The sequence below is a fragment of the Pteropus alecto genome, unplaced genomic scaffold (genome assembly GCF_000325575.1).
Source record: "Pteropus alecto unplaced genomic scaffold, ASM32557v1 scaffold11, whole genome shotgun sequence".
Classification (NCBI taxonomy): Eukaryota; Metazoa; Chordata; class Mammalia; order Chiroptera; family Pteropodidae; genus Pteropus; species Pteropus alecto.
In genome coordinates this window covers 7,720,264-7,737,285 of record NW_006431956.1, presented here as the reverse complement: position 1 = coordinate 7,737,285, position 17,022 = coordinate 7,720,264, and the positions used below count along the sequence as shown (strand labels likewise).

Sequence of the window (17,022 nt, the reverse complement as noted above, 5' to 3'; positions counted from 1 at the left end):
CAAATTTTTATTAGATTAAGTCTTTGGACTTTTTTTAAAGCCACAAAAAAGCTAAAATATATATATATATATTTTTTATAGATATTATTCTGTATCAATGCATACAAATCTACAACGCATGGGCTAACAGTTGCATAGTAGTCTATTTTATAGATAACAGAAACTTCTTTTTGAATCCCATATTTAGGAAGATTTAAGTTGTTCCAGTTTTTGCTATCGCAAACAGTACAGCAGATATCTTCATATTGTGTCTTAAAGCATTCGTGTAATTATTTCCTTTGAATAAAATCCTAGAAGTAGAATTCCTTGGTTGAAAAAATTTACATTTAAAATTTTGATATATGTTGTCAAATGGCTCTTCTAAAATGCTACATCAAGTTCTTATCTTGAAAACAGAGTGGCCATTATTATTTTTTTGCCAAACTGGCAGGTGACAAGTGTTAAATCATCATTGTTTTAATTGGAGGGTCAGGATCCGTCCATGAAATTACAGGCTATTTGATTTCTCCTTCCCCACGATGCCTATACAGTTCCATTCTTTCGTATTCTAAGTCCAGAAGAAATTTGTTGCTGAAAATAACCCATGATTTATACTTTTAACCAAGTTATTACAGTTTTACCTTATAATAGCAAAAAGATACCTCAGAAATCACAAAGGGAGAGTCACATCATTTTCCATAGCAAAACGAGGCTAAGTTTGGAACTGGCTTCTGTCTTTCCCCATAATCCATTTTCTTCCTCACAGAAGGCAACTTTTCTTAAGTGCTTTTGGGGTCTCCTGCAAGTATATTTGAATTTTCGAGGTGCCGATCTTATTTCTGTGGCCTTTTTGTAGTTTGGAAATCTCAAAGCTACTATAGCACTTTCTCCCTGGGCTTAATCAAAGGGCTTGACAATCTTGTGAGGTGTCACTAATTTTGTTGCTGAGTACCACAAACCGCTGAAAATAACACATTTTACCGGTGTGTCCGTGAGGACCCTCTCGATTCTTGGACTTAGGTTGAGTTTATAGGTTTCTAATTACATGACTTGTTGGCTTATAAAGTGCTTTCATGTTCCTTTATCTCATGTGATCTCTGTGACTCTGTGGTCGATCACTTGTGAAAGAGGAAAGGGAGAAGGTGTTCTCAGCCTCGTTTTACAGAAGAAATCAAAACTCTAAAAGATTAAATAAATTGCCTAATATCTCTCAGTTAATGGTGACAAGATCCTTTCAGATCCATGATCTTCCAGGGTATCTAGATGCAAGTGGAAATGTTTATATTTTCAATTTTATGCTGTAATCTGTAAGATGCTCTAATTCTGTGCCAGTTGTGTACATTTGGGGTAAGGATTTCCAGAACTTTTTAAAAAAAATTTTTTTTAGCCCAGAAAAGCCCAGAAACATCAAAGGCATACCATATTTAAGAAGGAAATTCATGATTTTCTACTAACATGTCAAATGTAAATTTTAGGTTAAGATTGAGTATATATAATTTATTCCTTTTTAAAAACTCTGTAATCATATGCAAACTCAATTAAAGGTTAATTACGTGTATATTTTGGCCTCATTTAATAGGAGTTAAAAGTTCATTTTGTAATGCATTCATTACAGAATCGAGGAGGAAAATTAAACACATACCAAAGGAAACACATATGAATAACATACCCTAGTACAAATGTGTCTCGAAATTCATTAGCTATTACTGAGGAAGCTCCAGTTAGGACCATGTGGTGAGAATTCTACCACGAGGGAAATACGTAGACCAGGAATCAAGAGTGAAAGAAAAGATATCTGCTTTTTGTTAAAACCTGAAGTGCGCTATAATTGGGTTGAGTTTCTGCCCAGATGGCCCCACTCATGCTGACATCTGTGAAGTGTATGTAAAACTGTGTTAGGTGTTATTTTCCGTGGCCGCCTGGACACATGTCCCTCTATGAAAAGCCAGGCCTTGGGAGTCCTTCGTGCTGACCCCTGCTCGTCCACGCTGAGAAAGCTTGGGCCTCCCACCAAGGACATTCCCATGCCTTTCATGACTGGAAACGACTTGGAATTCTTTAGAGCAGTTATAAATATTTGGTCTTTGATCTGATAGAAATCAATGGCAAAAGTATAGATTCGAGTCTATATCGGAGTCCACATCAGATTTACGGTACTGTCATCTCTGCAAATTTAAGTGAAAAAAACACAAAGGCTTCTTTTAAGTTAAATGGTGAAATGCCATGTTCAAAACCATCTATGTATTTGATTGGTATTGTTCGAAGTGAGAAGTCTAGCTTAGACCCCGTCAAAGAGAAACGCGCCCCCCGCACCCGCATCTACGAAAATTGTTTTTCAAGTATGTTAATGGACAGAGTCATTAGTACATTGTTTAATTTGTTGCCACGTTTTACAAGGGACTAACAAGTCATGTCCTCCTCCTCAGACAACAGAAAGATCAGGGTCAATGGAACCAAGGAGCCCATTGAGTTTAAATCCAACCAGTGGTTTGGAGCGGCGGTGAGAGCTCACGGAGGGCGAGTGGTGGTGAGTACGAACTGCATGGTCTGCGGGGTGCTCCGAGATCAATGTACACTGAGACGCTCGAAACCCACATTCGCAAAGGTCTCATCATTTAAGAACACGTCGGACTTTCGGAGATAGGCTTCTCAGCATTCTGAAGCAGTCACTGAATGCTTAACAGCCAAGAACCTTTAGTGCTTAAAAGCTATTAGAAAATCAAGCTTGTTTTACAGACGATGAGGTATTTTCAAATATTTCGGAAAAAAAAAAAAACAAACAAAACAAAGGGAGAGAGAACAATAAAAGTTACATCTTAAAGAGGTAAATATTTTATTGCTTAAGATTGATTTAAAGGGCTGATTAAAAATTGGCCGGAGAAATAGGACCGCTACTTACTGCTAGGATTTGTTCAAAGTTAATCTACTGTAGTATTATTGATCCTTTTTAGAACTAAAGGAAAGCTCTATTTAAAACTATAACTACTAACGACATGATTCTCTGAGTACGTTAATACTTTGTAACAACAAAAAAATCTCACTCCCAGATAGATATCTTTCAGCTTTAAAATGCTATGACTCTGTGATTCTGTTCTCTTCTTACTGAGTGATGATACATGTCTAAGTTACTGAGAAATAAATGAGAGTATTAGCTAATGTGGAAATCTCTTGTTGGAGGAATTTTTCAAACTGTTGGCTTCAATTTTCTTACAAAAATAAAGCAAGTACTTTGGCTTTTAAGATTTCCTTATAGCTGTTTGAATTGTGATTTAATAAGTATCTAAAAAAAATGCCTTTCTTTATTTGGTGTATGGTTAACCCCCCCAAAAATTTTTACATAAAACAGGTAATGTATAAAACTAGAGATAGCCTTCTCTAGTCACAAACCCAGAATTTATGATATGCTCTCTGTAGAACTGTATTTGCATTAATATACTTTTCACATTCCAGAATTGGTAAAAAGTTTTTATCTTTTGGTGGTGTATGACCTATGTGAATTACTATCGAAAAGCGAATGCCATGTAATAACTATGTAGGGTTAAAAATTTATCTACGACATAATTGTTGTGCATTTATTCAATATTTGTAGAAGACTTCAGAGTCAATGAAAATAAAAACAATGCACCAAACTCATAATAAAAATGAGTAATCTGGGGGTATGCTTGCATCTTCAAGGAAAACGCATAAGAACTAAGATAATATACATTTTAAGTTAATTTTGTTCTTTGAGCACTGAAACTTAAGAGAATTGAGAATTAAATGCTACCCTAAGTTACACCGATTAGAACTGCAAACTGCTGTGAACAGAAGTATCATTTTGAAGATCTAGGTATCAGGTATGTTAAGTTTGAATCAAAGCCCAAATATATCACATAGTGTGTTTCACGTCAGCCTGAAATTGAGCAGATATAAAAAGAATAACATGTTAGAGCCGACAGCAGGCAAGCACTGGGAAGAATTTTCATGGCATTTAAATATCCTATGGTGACAGAGAAGGTGAGGCCAGCTGGCATAATGCTCAGCCCCACAGGCGAATGCTTTCACTGCTCAAACACCGTTTCTTTACACTATTCGCACTTTATGTTAAATATAGGAACCACATAATTTGTCGGTTCCCTAAGAGGGCCCTAAGATAAACTCTCTTACATGAGTAAGAGAGTTTTTAGGTACTGGCAGAGACCTCGCATGACAAAACCAAAAATCTTAAGTCGTAGAAGCATCTTTCTTGAGAATATAAGTCATCTTGACTAAAAGTAGTTATACCTTGGACCGATCACCAAAGACACATTTGGAATCGTGACAAGACTTTAAAATCAGGAACTGCCTTCACTTTTCTGGCATTATTTTAAATGTGATGTCATCAAAATAGGAGATAAGCTAGTGGTTCCATATGTTAGGAATCTGTAATTCTGAGTCCTCAGAAATGAGTGCTTGAATAAGGTAAAACATTTATGGAGGATTCAAGCTCGTGAAACAAGTCAAAATAACGCCTGTGTTTCCTACACGTTTATTTTTATGGCCTCTCTCATTCCTAGCAAAATTAATGCTATTTAATTTACATAAAGAGGATTTCTTATATCTTCTCTCACACTTGATATCCTTTTGAATATCATTCTCCTGTTAGAGTCTAAGCTTTTGACAAAGCAACTAGAACATTTCATACGAGAACTATGTTCTACTTACTGTTGTTTAAATTATTTTTGTTTTGCCATGAATAAAAACCATGAAGTAAAAAATAAAGCCAAGAACACTGTGATAAGGAAATGGCACTGTGTCCGAAAGAAAGTCATTGTTTAAAAGGTCATAAACTATACCTTCGGTGATAACCTAGGGGAAACCACAAAACAGGTTTATAAATTTGTCTGCATCCTTTGATTAGAAAGTAATTTTTTGTTTGTTTGTTTTTTAAGCAACAATTAGACAAGAAAGGAACTAGTTCTCATTTTAAGGCATCATACTGATTCATTCAATGTTTAAATGGCCATTTACTTTTATGAGAGTCCCATAAAAAAAAAAATACATACATGTATGTGTATATATATATGAGTTCTTTGCTTTGTGGAAATATTTGCTTTTGCCAGGTTACTCTTACTTAATTTTAAATTCTCTAAGGAAAAATGCATTCCTTTCTGTATGTTTAATTTGTTCCAATTTTATGGTGCATTAATGTTAACAAATTGGCTTTGGAAGTTTAATTAACTCTGACTACTAAAGTACTCATTAGCATGCTGGAGGTCAAATAATTCACCTAATAATTTAATATAGTTTGTCACAAATTTAGGTACATTAAACAACAAGTCAAATCAAATCACAGTATGAAGGACCTACATAAAAAAAAAATATTTATTGTCTTTGATGCTTCCTTCACAGGCTTGTGCTCCCTTGTATCACTGGAGAACACTTAAGTCCACACCCGAAAAGGACCCAGTTGGCACTTGCTATGTAGCAATTCAGAATTTCAGTGCATATGCTGAGTACTCTCCTTGTCGGAACAGTAAGTTATTTTTATTCCTTGAGACTGAAACTTAGCTCAAGAGCTTTTCTGTTGTAGACAGGGCAGGTAGTGTCAAAACACCGTTGATAAGGAAAATGAGGTGGGGGTAAGACCTCTAAGACTACTGAGAGTCTTAGAGGATGTCTTGCTGTGACATGAGGGCCACGGAATTCTGCTGATCCTCTTCTGCGTTTTAGAAAATTTCCAGGTTTTAGGTATTTTGGAATAGAATTGATTGGTTCCGTACTTTAGGACTTAAACTCTCGGGTGGTATTCAAAATGCACATTGCGATCTAGAGAAAGCTGACCACACAATTTACCTGTTAATTCCAAGAATGGTGTTAGCTGGTGTAAAAAAGAAAAAAAGAAAAAGAAAAAGGAAAAGAAAAAATATACATAGACAGAGCCACTTTAAAATGGAGCTGGCACTGCCATCCCAGAACACCCTTGTCCATCTTATGCCTCAACCCTCTGGAATGTTAAAAAGGGCAAAATAACCTTTGGACTGGGCCTAAAGCAACACTGTGTCCCAAAGACCTGTTTGCAAAAATAACAAGAAAGCAGATACTATGACTACCTGACCTGATGACTACCAGACTGAAAAGTAAAAACATTGTTTAGCATTAGCGTCACTATATTAGCTTTCCTGCACCCACCGCAATGCCTTCCTTCTGTTTATGTCACTGTTCCCCTTCCCTTTCTCATAAATACCCTGTGCCTCTGTCTCTTAATCGAAACACTATTTGTCATTTTGCCTGAACGAGTGATTTCCAACTAGCTTTTGTTTTTTATCTTAAGTCAATGCTCGTTGCCTCTCACTTGGAAAGGCTTTGTATTTGTAGGTAGACGCGAGCACGCTTGGACCTGGGGACACACTGCTCGTGAGCTCTCGGTCCTGCCTATGCTCTCGGTAGCTGTCGCTTTCTTTGGCAGCTGCATACTTGGGTTTATCTGCATGCGATGATCTTCTTCTTCAAGTGTTTAATCCCCGTTTTTCAAAAAAGACTCTGCATGTAGAGTCCTCGTCTCAGCTGGCAGTCCCGAGAAGCATCCTTTAAAGTGAGCCTGTGAGTGTCATCTTTGGGGCACTGCTGTTGAATTCCCTCATCTCGGTGGCATTCTCAAGGACTTTGGGACATTATTAGCGAGTGGTTGATTGATACACTCAGAGTCCCCTTTCGAACTCGTCCACTTTCTATGTAACTCGTAGGTCCCTGGAATTTATCAGGAAGCAACCAATGGATTTTTATTCTTTTTTCTTGACGGTCCATAAGACCACATTGAGGAAAATGGCATTAGAAAGAACATTCTAGTGATTGATTTCGGAATATTGATTTTTAAAAATTCAATCCCAAATAAGATTCCCAAAACTACAAGTAAAATTTTCCCCATTTCGGTAATTATTTTTAAAATTCGAGATTACTTTAGACAGGATAATGAACAAATATAAGAAGTAAACCAATGAAGATAAAGAATGGATCGCTGATGATGGATGCCAGATGGGAGTGGGGTTGGGGGACTGGGTCGAAAAGGGGGAGGGATTAACAAATTGTCAGTGACAAAATAGTCATGGGGATGTGAAGTACAGCATCGGGAATATCGTCGATAGTATTATAATAACTATGTATGGTGCCAGGTGGGTACTAGACTTACTTGGGGGGAGGGGGTGGATCACTTCATAAAGTACATAAATATCTAGCCATTATGCTGTACACCTGAAGCTAATGTAAAATAATATTGAATGCCAACTGTAATTGAAAAATGAAAAAATAATGAAAAAAATCACTTAGATGATATTGTGTTACAATTTTAAAAAGAACAGACCAGCGAGAATGAACAGTTAACGATACCACTGAGATTTGGATCTCTAAAGGACTGGAAATGGAACAGCCAATTTTGATGGTCTGGGGTGAGGATTTTGGCACGAAAGAGATTATGTCTTCCTGCTCAAAAATACTAAAATAAATCAGCCACTTCCTAACATTATGACAAATGTCTGCTGAATGCATGTCAGTGAAATTAGGATTTTACTTTAAGTGGTTTTAGAACAGGGGTTTCTTGTAGATAATGAGACCTTGTTATATATTCAACATGTGTTCACTGAAAACACTGAGCACTAATTCTGTGGTTAGGGAATAAAGCACAGAATGAGAAAAAACCAGCCCGTCTTCAAGAAGCTTACATTTTAGCGGGGGAGACAGACAACAGACATGTAAATAAATAGGTTGAGATTCAGCAATTCCACTTCTGGGTATATATCTGAAGGAAATGAAATCACTATCTTGAAAAGACCTGCACTCCCTGCTACCCCCCCATTCATTACAACATTATTCACAATAGCCAAGACATGGAAACAACCTAAGTGTCTATCGATAGACGAATGGATAAAGAAGATGTGGTATATACACAATGGGATATTAGGTAGCTGTAAGAAAGAATCCTATTTGTGACAACATGGATGGACCTTGGGGGTATTACGCTAAGTGAAATAAGTCAGACAGAGAAAGACATGTTCTCTGTATGGAATCACTTATATGTAGAATCTAAAAAAACAAACAAACAAACCTCATAGATACAGAAAACAGATTGATAGTTGCCAGTGGTGGTGGCGGCGGCGGGGGGTGGAGGGGACTAACTGGATGAAGTTGGTGAAAAGGAATAAACTTTCAGTTATAGATCCGAGGAATATAGTCACCCTGTGCAGCACAGTGACTATAGTTAATAATACTATACTGTATATTTGAAAGTTGCTGAGAGAGTAGATCTTAAAAGCTCTCATCCCAAGAAAAAAGAAAAACTAGTACCCATGTGGGGTGATGGATAGAAACTAAACTTATTGTGGTGATCATGTCACAACGTATACATATATCAAATTATGTTGTACACCTTGGACTAAGACAATGTTACATATTAATGACATCTCTATAAAAATGTTTAATGAGTAAATAAGTCCCTAATATAATGTCAGGTATGAAAAGTATTACAAAGAAAAATATAACAAGGCTGGAAAGAAGGGAGTGACATGTCCTGGGTGGTGTAGGAGTTTTAGACAGGACAGTGGGTAGGGCTTCTCTCCGCAAAGGACTGTTGGAGCAGGGATGTGGGGAGATGTCCAGGCACAGGGCTAAGCAACGAGAGGCATATTTTGTGTCATGTTCCACTGAGGGTGCTGCGCAGCTGCATTCAGTAAGAGGTCATCATTATTATGCTAATGATTAAAGTCCAGTGGAGAAATAAATTAAACCCCGAATTTACTCAGACTTAATGGTAGAGCTGAGGTTCAATACGAAACTTGTTTCATCAATTTTTACCCCTATCTATATCATAGTTCTCGTGATTTGCTAAAGATACTTCCCCATAATGGTAAACTATTGTAGCTAAAAGGACAAGCCCATCTTTCACGAGCCTCTCTTGCTTTGATGCTATATCATATTCTTTCGATTAATGTCTAGGATAATCTTTTATAAAACTTGTCACTGCTTCTTGTTCTGCCTTTTTGACTGACTGCCTATGTGATGGGAGAGCTCAGATTAAAATACAGCACGTGACATCTAGACTTGTGGGATAAGAGTTGCAGTGTGAGCTTGAGCCATTATCTAAAAATATAAATTATGGTAAGCTTGCATCTTGAGTTACATGGCACACTATAATGCCAATTTATTTACTGTTTTCCTAAATTATAGATTGACAAAGTTAAGAGTGGAGTTGAGTTGCAGAAGAGTTAAATAAATTGCCAGGAGTTCTTTTAACTCTAGTACACATCCACAGTGTTCACATCCTCATGGTCTCTCCCTAACTATGAGTATTTCTTCCTCCTCCAATTCACCCGAGGAGCAGACTTCCTGTCTTCCTTGGGAGTTCACAGTTCATTAACACAAAGCCGGCTTGTTCATGAGCATATGGTCAATCTCACAGAACAGTAACATCAGCAATATTATTTTCAAAAGAGAGGTTAAAGAAAACTCTCACGTTCACCCCCACCACAAACTCCTCCACTGAGGCTTGGCGTGATGCGGGTGCTAATCTGCTCATTCATATTAATGGCACGCCTGTAGCTCTTATGGTCATTCATAAATCGGTGGGGATGGTTTACACACACCCTTCATTCTACTTGGGAAGCCAGCAAAGAGTAGTGAGCAGTCAGCATGAGTCCCTGGATTCCTGAGTTCACTCTGGGACATAACTGTAAAGTTTATAGGAGCTCTGAAATTCCAGGAAGAAAAGTTCCTTCAGCTCTCATGAACTATAATTCTAAGAGGAAAAAAATTCCTTTGCAAAACAAAGGACCTCACAGTCCCTTATAATCACTGTTTATAACGGATATTTGAAGTTGGTTATTTTCTCAATGAATTTTATGAAAAATTACTATTTTTTCTTTTTTTTTCCACTATTCTGTTTTGAAGCAAAATAATTTCAAAGAACGGTCATATTTCTTCCCTTTTGAATAATTTACAATGATAAAAATAAAAAAGTCAGAGTTGATTTTCAAAAGAATTTTTAGAAAGGTTTGCGCATTAAAAAAAAGATGTCTTAAATATACTCAAGTTTCCTTATGTATGCTTACATAATTTTATATCATGTGTTCATATATATTTCTGGATGCATACAAATATTTACACATGTGAACTTCTAGAAAAATGGTATATAGACATTTGAGGTTATAGAGATGAGCTTTTAGGGAACTTCATAGCATCTATAACTATAAACCACAAAATATAGTTAAATAAGGAAAAATTTTGCTAAAATACATCTCAAGGTGTTGTGCGTTTAATTTGTTAAGAATAGATCTCATGATAAAAGTTTTTATCACAAAAAAGAAAGCAAGGTACAGAAGAAATCTTTTAGGAGTGATGACTCTGTTTCCATGGTGATGTCATGAGTGTATACACATGTCCAAGCTCACCAAAACGTACACACTAAAATGCATAATTTTTTTGTATACTAAGTATACCTCAATAAAACTGAAAAATAGAATTTAGCTTAAAAATACACAAAGTAATAATTGATATTTGAATTAAAAACAGATCTTATCTAAAAAAACAAAAACAAACCCACAGTGTATGAGGTAGAAAAGCATTTTAAAATATAAAAGTAATAAAAGTAGCATCTGGAAAGAATGAATGATGACAATGCTAAAATTAGCCAAGTACTAACCGAGGGAAAGGAAAAACAGAAAACATTCTAGGAAAAGCTGGAAAGGCCAGATTTATTTCAAAATGCTTCTGGAACAGGCACATGCCTAGTCTATAAATTTTTTTTGTGATGATGTATATTTCCTTTCCTGACCTCTTCTTTTAGTTTCCGTTCAGAAATATCCTTGATAAGAAAGAAATAATTATTTACATGTTCATATCTAATCATATGACTTGAGATTCCCCGCTCCTGAACTCCATATTGGTTTTCATTTGAGCACTTTATAAGTTGTAGAATCTCTAAGTACAAGTGACAAGTCGTAAATTCCCGATCCTAATATCCCAGAGACTTTTTAATAACAATATTGTGGGAATCCACGTGTTGGCCAGCCTACAAGTTTAAAAAACTATCCACAAATAAGGTCCTATTGGACATTCGGTTCACAAACGGTCTTGGCTAGAGTACAAAATAAGCCATTATTTGAGAGTTTTCTCTCTTGTAAACACTAACATCGAGTGTCCCTGTGAGATTCACTGTGACCAGACATGCACTTTCATAACTGGCCTAACTAACGACCATAGAATAGTGTAAAGTTAATTTCCTATTAGAGATCATAAAAACTGGAATCTTTGCTGATGCCCCTGGCAGATCATATTTCACAGGACACGCAGGTGACACAGAAACACATCACTGCTCCTTGGAGAACTGCTGCTTGGGACATAGTTGAGAGATGGAGACTTTGTTTCCTCGAACAAACACCAGTTACAAAACCCAATATAATATAATAACCCCAGGGGACATTATTCATATGGATCTTACTATATAGAATCACAGTGATATTTGGGGCAAGAAAATAGATTGAAATCGGTGTGATAAATTACTCGGCATAAATTTAAAAGTAAATATAAAACACATATTGATTATTTTAAATTTAGAAGTCTATAGAGAAAACAACAGAGTATCCTGAATTGGTTATTAAAATATTTCTTGGGAATGACGATGTTATAACATTTATATATTTTGATCATTCTAGGTAACGCTGATCCTGAAGGCCAGGGTTACTGCCAAGCAGGATTTAGTCTGGATTTTTATAAGGTGAATTCCTTTGGTCTCATAGCTTCTAATATTTATCTTACCTATTAGATTTTTTTTTTCTTTCTACCTCTCACTTCTGCCCCGCTTAGGTATATATCTAACCTCTTTTGACAACTTCTTTAAATTTTTGTTTGTTTGTTTACTCTTTATTAAAATAATCTATGCACATGATAACATATTAAAATAATACAGAAAGACATATGATGAAAAAGTCTTACTTCCTACCCCTGTGGTAATCATTTTTAAATGAGAAGAAAACCGCAAAAACTCAGTAATGTGCTTCTGAAAAGATCACAAGCATCTGTAAATTGTTTTATCTCCTCACTGTGAGCGATAAGATTTAACATGTGTTAAAATTCACATATCCTTTCAGGAAATTAAAAACAGAGCTGTCTAGTGAGAATATAGGAGGCAAAGATTCCATGCTTTTAAAAATAGTATAAATTTCATCAACATCTGAAGTTTTCTTCTTTGTCTTTTTTTTCCCCACTGAAAATTAAAGATGCAGAATATAGAAGGTGCGGTTGTAAATAAGAGAGAAAATTTGTATTTGCTAGTCTGGAGTTTTTGCTCTCTCCCCTGGGAAGGGTGGGTTTGCAGATACACTAGGAAAAATAGGCATTACTGTGACCTTGAGATAAATAGGAACCAAATTTTCATTTTCTTGCCAAGGCTCAAAAGACCATGTCTGCGAAATTGCACAGCATTAAATATGTAGATATTTTGCTTACCTGCGGCAGTGCCAAAAAAACTGAATTTATGTATTTTCAAGGGAGAGAATTAAACTCAACTCATCGAGTCAAATTAAAAGTATTTAATATCACACTAAATAATTGAAAGCCAAAAAGGAAAGAAAGTGGCCTGCATAACTCAGATAGAAGGGCCTCTTTCATAAACTGTTTTTTAAAAATATATCTAATGAATCGTTAGAGCAACGCTTATCAACAATGATTTATTACCCTTTAAGAAAATCGCAGTTTTTCTTTTCCAATTGTTGTTTCTGTTTTGTAGAACGGAGACCTTATAGTCGGCGGTCCTGGAAGTTTTTATTGGCAAGGTATGTTGCGTTAGCAGAGGTGACATGCCCATTTGTTTTCACTCACAAGGAGAAGCAGCAGGATAACATTAAATATTGACTCTTTATGACATTAATTTTATATCCATATGCATAGTTTCTCATATTCATAGTTTATACTTTGTTGTATAAACGCTGTTTTAAAATACTGTTACAACTTAATTCATTTATTCACCAAATATTTACTGAAGCTGTGCCCAGCTGTGTGCTAGATGCTGGAGACACAAAAATGAGTTAAGAGAGACATTGTTCCTGCCCTCATGGAGGTCACTATATCTAGAGAAAGACCAGGCATTGATCGAATGCTCAGGCATGATGCTCGCTGTGAAGGCAAGGTCAGCCAGGGTGGGCCATGAAATCATGGGTGGCTTCTCCAGCACGGCTGCATGAAAGTGTGCTATGTCCTCGGCACACTGGCAGATGGGGAGCTGATAGACAGCCTGTGCTCTGCTTAGGGAACCCTGAACCTTGGCCAGGATAACGTTTGCCCAAGGGGATGACTTCCTCTAATTCTTATAAAGGTGTCACATGGGCCCTGGGGTGTTGCAGCAGCCCTAAGGTCTAATGATTTCACAGGAGGCAACTCTGAAACTGAGATCTGAAAGTTGAGCAGGAAGCAACTAGGTGAAGAGAGGAGGGGCTGTGTGAAAACGTCCTCGAAAGTCTCTTGATCCTGTCCGAAACATCCACACAGGTATCTGGTCCCCACCAAAGGTCCTTGATATTCAGTCCTGTCCAAAATGTTCACAGAGACATTTGCTCTGTGTCAACCCATCTACCTAACCCCATGTGCCATTGCCAACGAAGCTACTGGGGAAGAAGGGTATTGCTGCCAGTATAGCCACAACACAATTATTGGGCCAATAAAATATAACAATATTTTTTATGTATTAATCCTGTAACCCCAAAGTATAAATAAACATTATGGGTTGTTTGAACCTAGGGATTCTTTCTAAGCATGGACGTTTGGACGGGTCCAAAAGTCAAGGACCTTTTGGCGTGGACCAAATGTCCACTAATCGGAAATGTTGTATGGCCTCAAGGAGTGCAGTGAGTGAGGATGGAGGGACGTCAGGGTGACTAGAGGTTACGAGAGGGAGGGAAGAGCCATTGAGTGGGACGTTGTGGCCCCCCCACACGCGGGGCCCACCAGCCAAGGTGAGCCGGTTTGTCTTCATCCTAAAAACAATAAGACTAGTTTATCCTATAAACAATGTGGGTTGTAGGAGTTTTAAATGGATGGTCTTAGCTAGAGTAAGAATTTGTCGTTTGTCCCGAGAATCATGAGAAACCACTGGGGAATTGTAGGCATGGGATGGATGCTATGACCATGTCTGTGTTTTGAAAAGATCACTCCGCTTGCGGAGAAGAGAATGGACTGGAGGCTTGTCAAAGTGAAATACCAGCAAACTAGTTATAAGGTTATAGGCTAGTTATAAGTTTGTAAGGTAAGCTCTAAGATTCGGGTGAAGATGTTCGCTTCTTAGAGTGGTGATAGTACAGATTTTCAAAGAGGAGTAATTTGAGAGATGCTTCGGTGGCAGAATAACCAGCCTAGATGGTGGACTGGATGTATGGGGGTTTGGGAAGGAGGATGTCAAGGGCATGTTTATGACTTACTGAATGGTTCTAGGTGGGTCCCGCTCACTGAGATGGAGAACAGTGGGAGAGAACAGGTTTGGAGTGGGTTAGAGGCAAGATCATGAGTTTGCTTTTGGTTATGTTGAGGATGAAACTGTTTGAGATATCCAAGAGTTTCTATCTAAGTATTTAGATGTATGGGTTTAACTTAAACCCAGAGATGATATCTAGGCTGAAAAAGAAACCTTTCATTACTTGTCCGTTGGTGACAACTGAAGCCATGGGTGTGGACAAGCCACCTAAAGAGAGATCACAGAAAATGTAGACTGAATTTTGGCTGTCAAGTTTAGAATAAAGATGGAGTAGAATCTGAGAGAAATGGATAGTTGAGTGAGGGTTGTTTTTTTTTTTCGGGGTGTGTGTGTGTGTGTGTGTGTGTGTGTGTTTTAATGGAAGAGACTTGATTATGTTTTAAAACCATTGGGAAAGAGGCAGGAAAGATGGATTCATGATAAAATTTTATATGAAGTCATTGTCAAACTTAATTTCATACATAAACAACTATGAATATCAAATAATTAACATTTCGGTCTTTAAAAATTATTTTGCTAACTGAAAACTATTTTATGCAGTAGATGGATAGAAAATAAAACTTATGTGTTTGAAAAAACTGCCTTCTAATTCTTTCCTTTCCTTAAATTGAAAAATGTCTGATACAAATGAGTTGCTGAAAATTAGCCATATTAAGGAGGTATGGAAGCATTTGTCTGAGACAGATAATTTAAAATTTTATTCAGTGTTAAGATTATAATGTTTATAGAAGCAGCTGAAGGAAACAAGCAAAGGCAGCATGTTATGTAAGAGGAGAGAGGGTATTGAGTTTTACCCCCAGAGAAAACTGGCAAATTCTATGGACATTGTTCAGAAATTCATGTGTAAATACCATTGTCTTAATACAAGAAGTCATTTCAGGCAGAGTCACTTGGAAATATTTATGGCCTAGTTTGACAGTTTTATTCTTTTTGTACTTCAAACAAGACTGTGGGAATTATGTGTGAATTTGTAAAGAATAATTTGGTTTCGAAATTTAATGTTAGTCTCTTGAAAGCATTCCTCCATTTTTCTCCCAAAGAGCATGAGATCACCTCTTTCTTAGATGTTTATAATAGACATGAGAATACATAGAAATTGTAGTAGAAAATTGCTGGCCATTTTTTGGACTTATTTTCATCCCAATACAATAGATATTTCAAGACTTCTGGTAGTGACTTTATGTGGGAGAGAGTAACCAAAGTTTTTATCACATCGTTGTTGGTGGCCATGGATTGATTTTTTTTTTTTTTCCGCTAAAATTCTGGATCTCACTGGACCTTGCTGCCTCCCACTGTCATAATTTTATGTTTTATGTATACATTTTAGCAGAAAAAGTAAATGACTCAAAGATTATGTAAACTTAAAGAATGCACTTTATGCTCTTTGGGCCTCTGTTTACTCATCTGTAAGAAGTTATAATTTGACTAGATAGATGTTCTCAAAGCTAGATGATGTTTCTTCTAGCTAGAATGTTCTAGAATAAAAATTTAATCACATACATTTTACCTATAGTTGTCTTCGCTTTAGGTATTTTTATCATTTGGAGGTACAGGGAGTGTGTATGGTGAAGGTAGCAGGAAGACAGATAAAATATGTAGCCCATCTTTGGTTCTTCTGTCAGAACGGAAATCTCTATCCAGCTATAATCACTAGGCTCACCTTGATATTCTAGTGGCAGGCAAGAAAATTCATCATCGAAAATGCGAGCAATTCCATGATCGTTTTTAAGGGAGTATGTGTTGTTCAGACGTCCAGTGTCTGCTGAGAGGGCCTGCCTCTTGCATTCATTCAGTTAATGTATTAATTTATTTGAACACAGGTCAGGTGATCACTGCCAGTATCGCAGACATCATTGCAAATTACTCATTCAAGGATATTCTAAGGAAACTGGCTAGAGAGAAACAGACGGACGTGGCTCCAGCTTCCTACGATGACAGTTACCTCGGTGAGACCCATTGCTCAAGATATCTGTGGTTTCTCGAAAGACAGACATTAAATGTAGAGGGAAATTTTATACCTCAGTTACCTGATGTTATTTGGCATCTTATGCAAGTTTTCTTTTTTTATTAACTTTCTTTTCTTTTGATTCAGCCATGACATATAACCTACATGGTTTGACAGCTATTTTATAGGCTCCATAATGGTCTCTTGCACATAAAATATGTTGCTGGTTGTGGATACTGCGTATTAGTGGGGCTGGCCAGTACTACAGAGGCAAGATGATAATGGCTTTTCCCATTTCTAGAGCAACAGCAAGAGACTTTCTAGTTGCTTGAATGATCTTAATTCATTATGCAGAAACCACACGATGGCAATTCACTACAACTGTTTCCCACCTTGGGTCTCCTACTGGCATTCTGAGTGCTCGAAGAATTTTTAAAAAATTATAGTTACATTTTGTCATCTCACCTCGCTTTAAGTGAAATTTGTGGAAAACTATCATTAAATGAGTTAGGAAGCGGGCCTCGTTGGTGATCAGAAGTAGCAAACCCGAGCACAAAGGATACCTTGAAGAGCATCACGTCTGATCACGATGAATCAGCCACTTTAAATGCAATGGCCACCAATTATC

The 17,022-nt window shown here is 36.9% G+C and overlaps 1 protein-coding gene across 1 annotated transcript in view; it reads left to right on the top strand.

Annotated features, from left to right (window-relative positions):
* Positions 1-17,022, top strand: part of ITGA8 (integrin subunit alpha 8) — a 146,381-nt gene that overhangs the window by 17,015 nt on the left and 112,344 nt on the right. Inside the window, 5 exon segments of the mRNA XM_006906981.2 lie at positions 2,406-2,506; positions 5,350-5,473; positions 11,640-11,701; positions 12,713-12,758; positions 16,270-16,395. Of these exon segments, the coding sequence (XP_006907043.1) occupies positions 2,406-2,506; positions 5,350-5,473; positions 11,640-11,701; positions 12,713-12,758; positions 16,270-16,395 (459 nt within the window).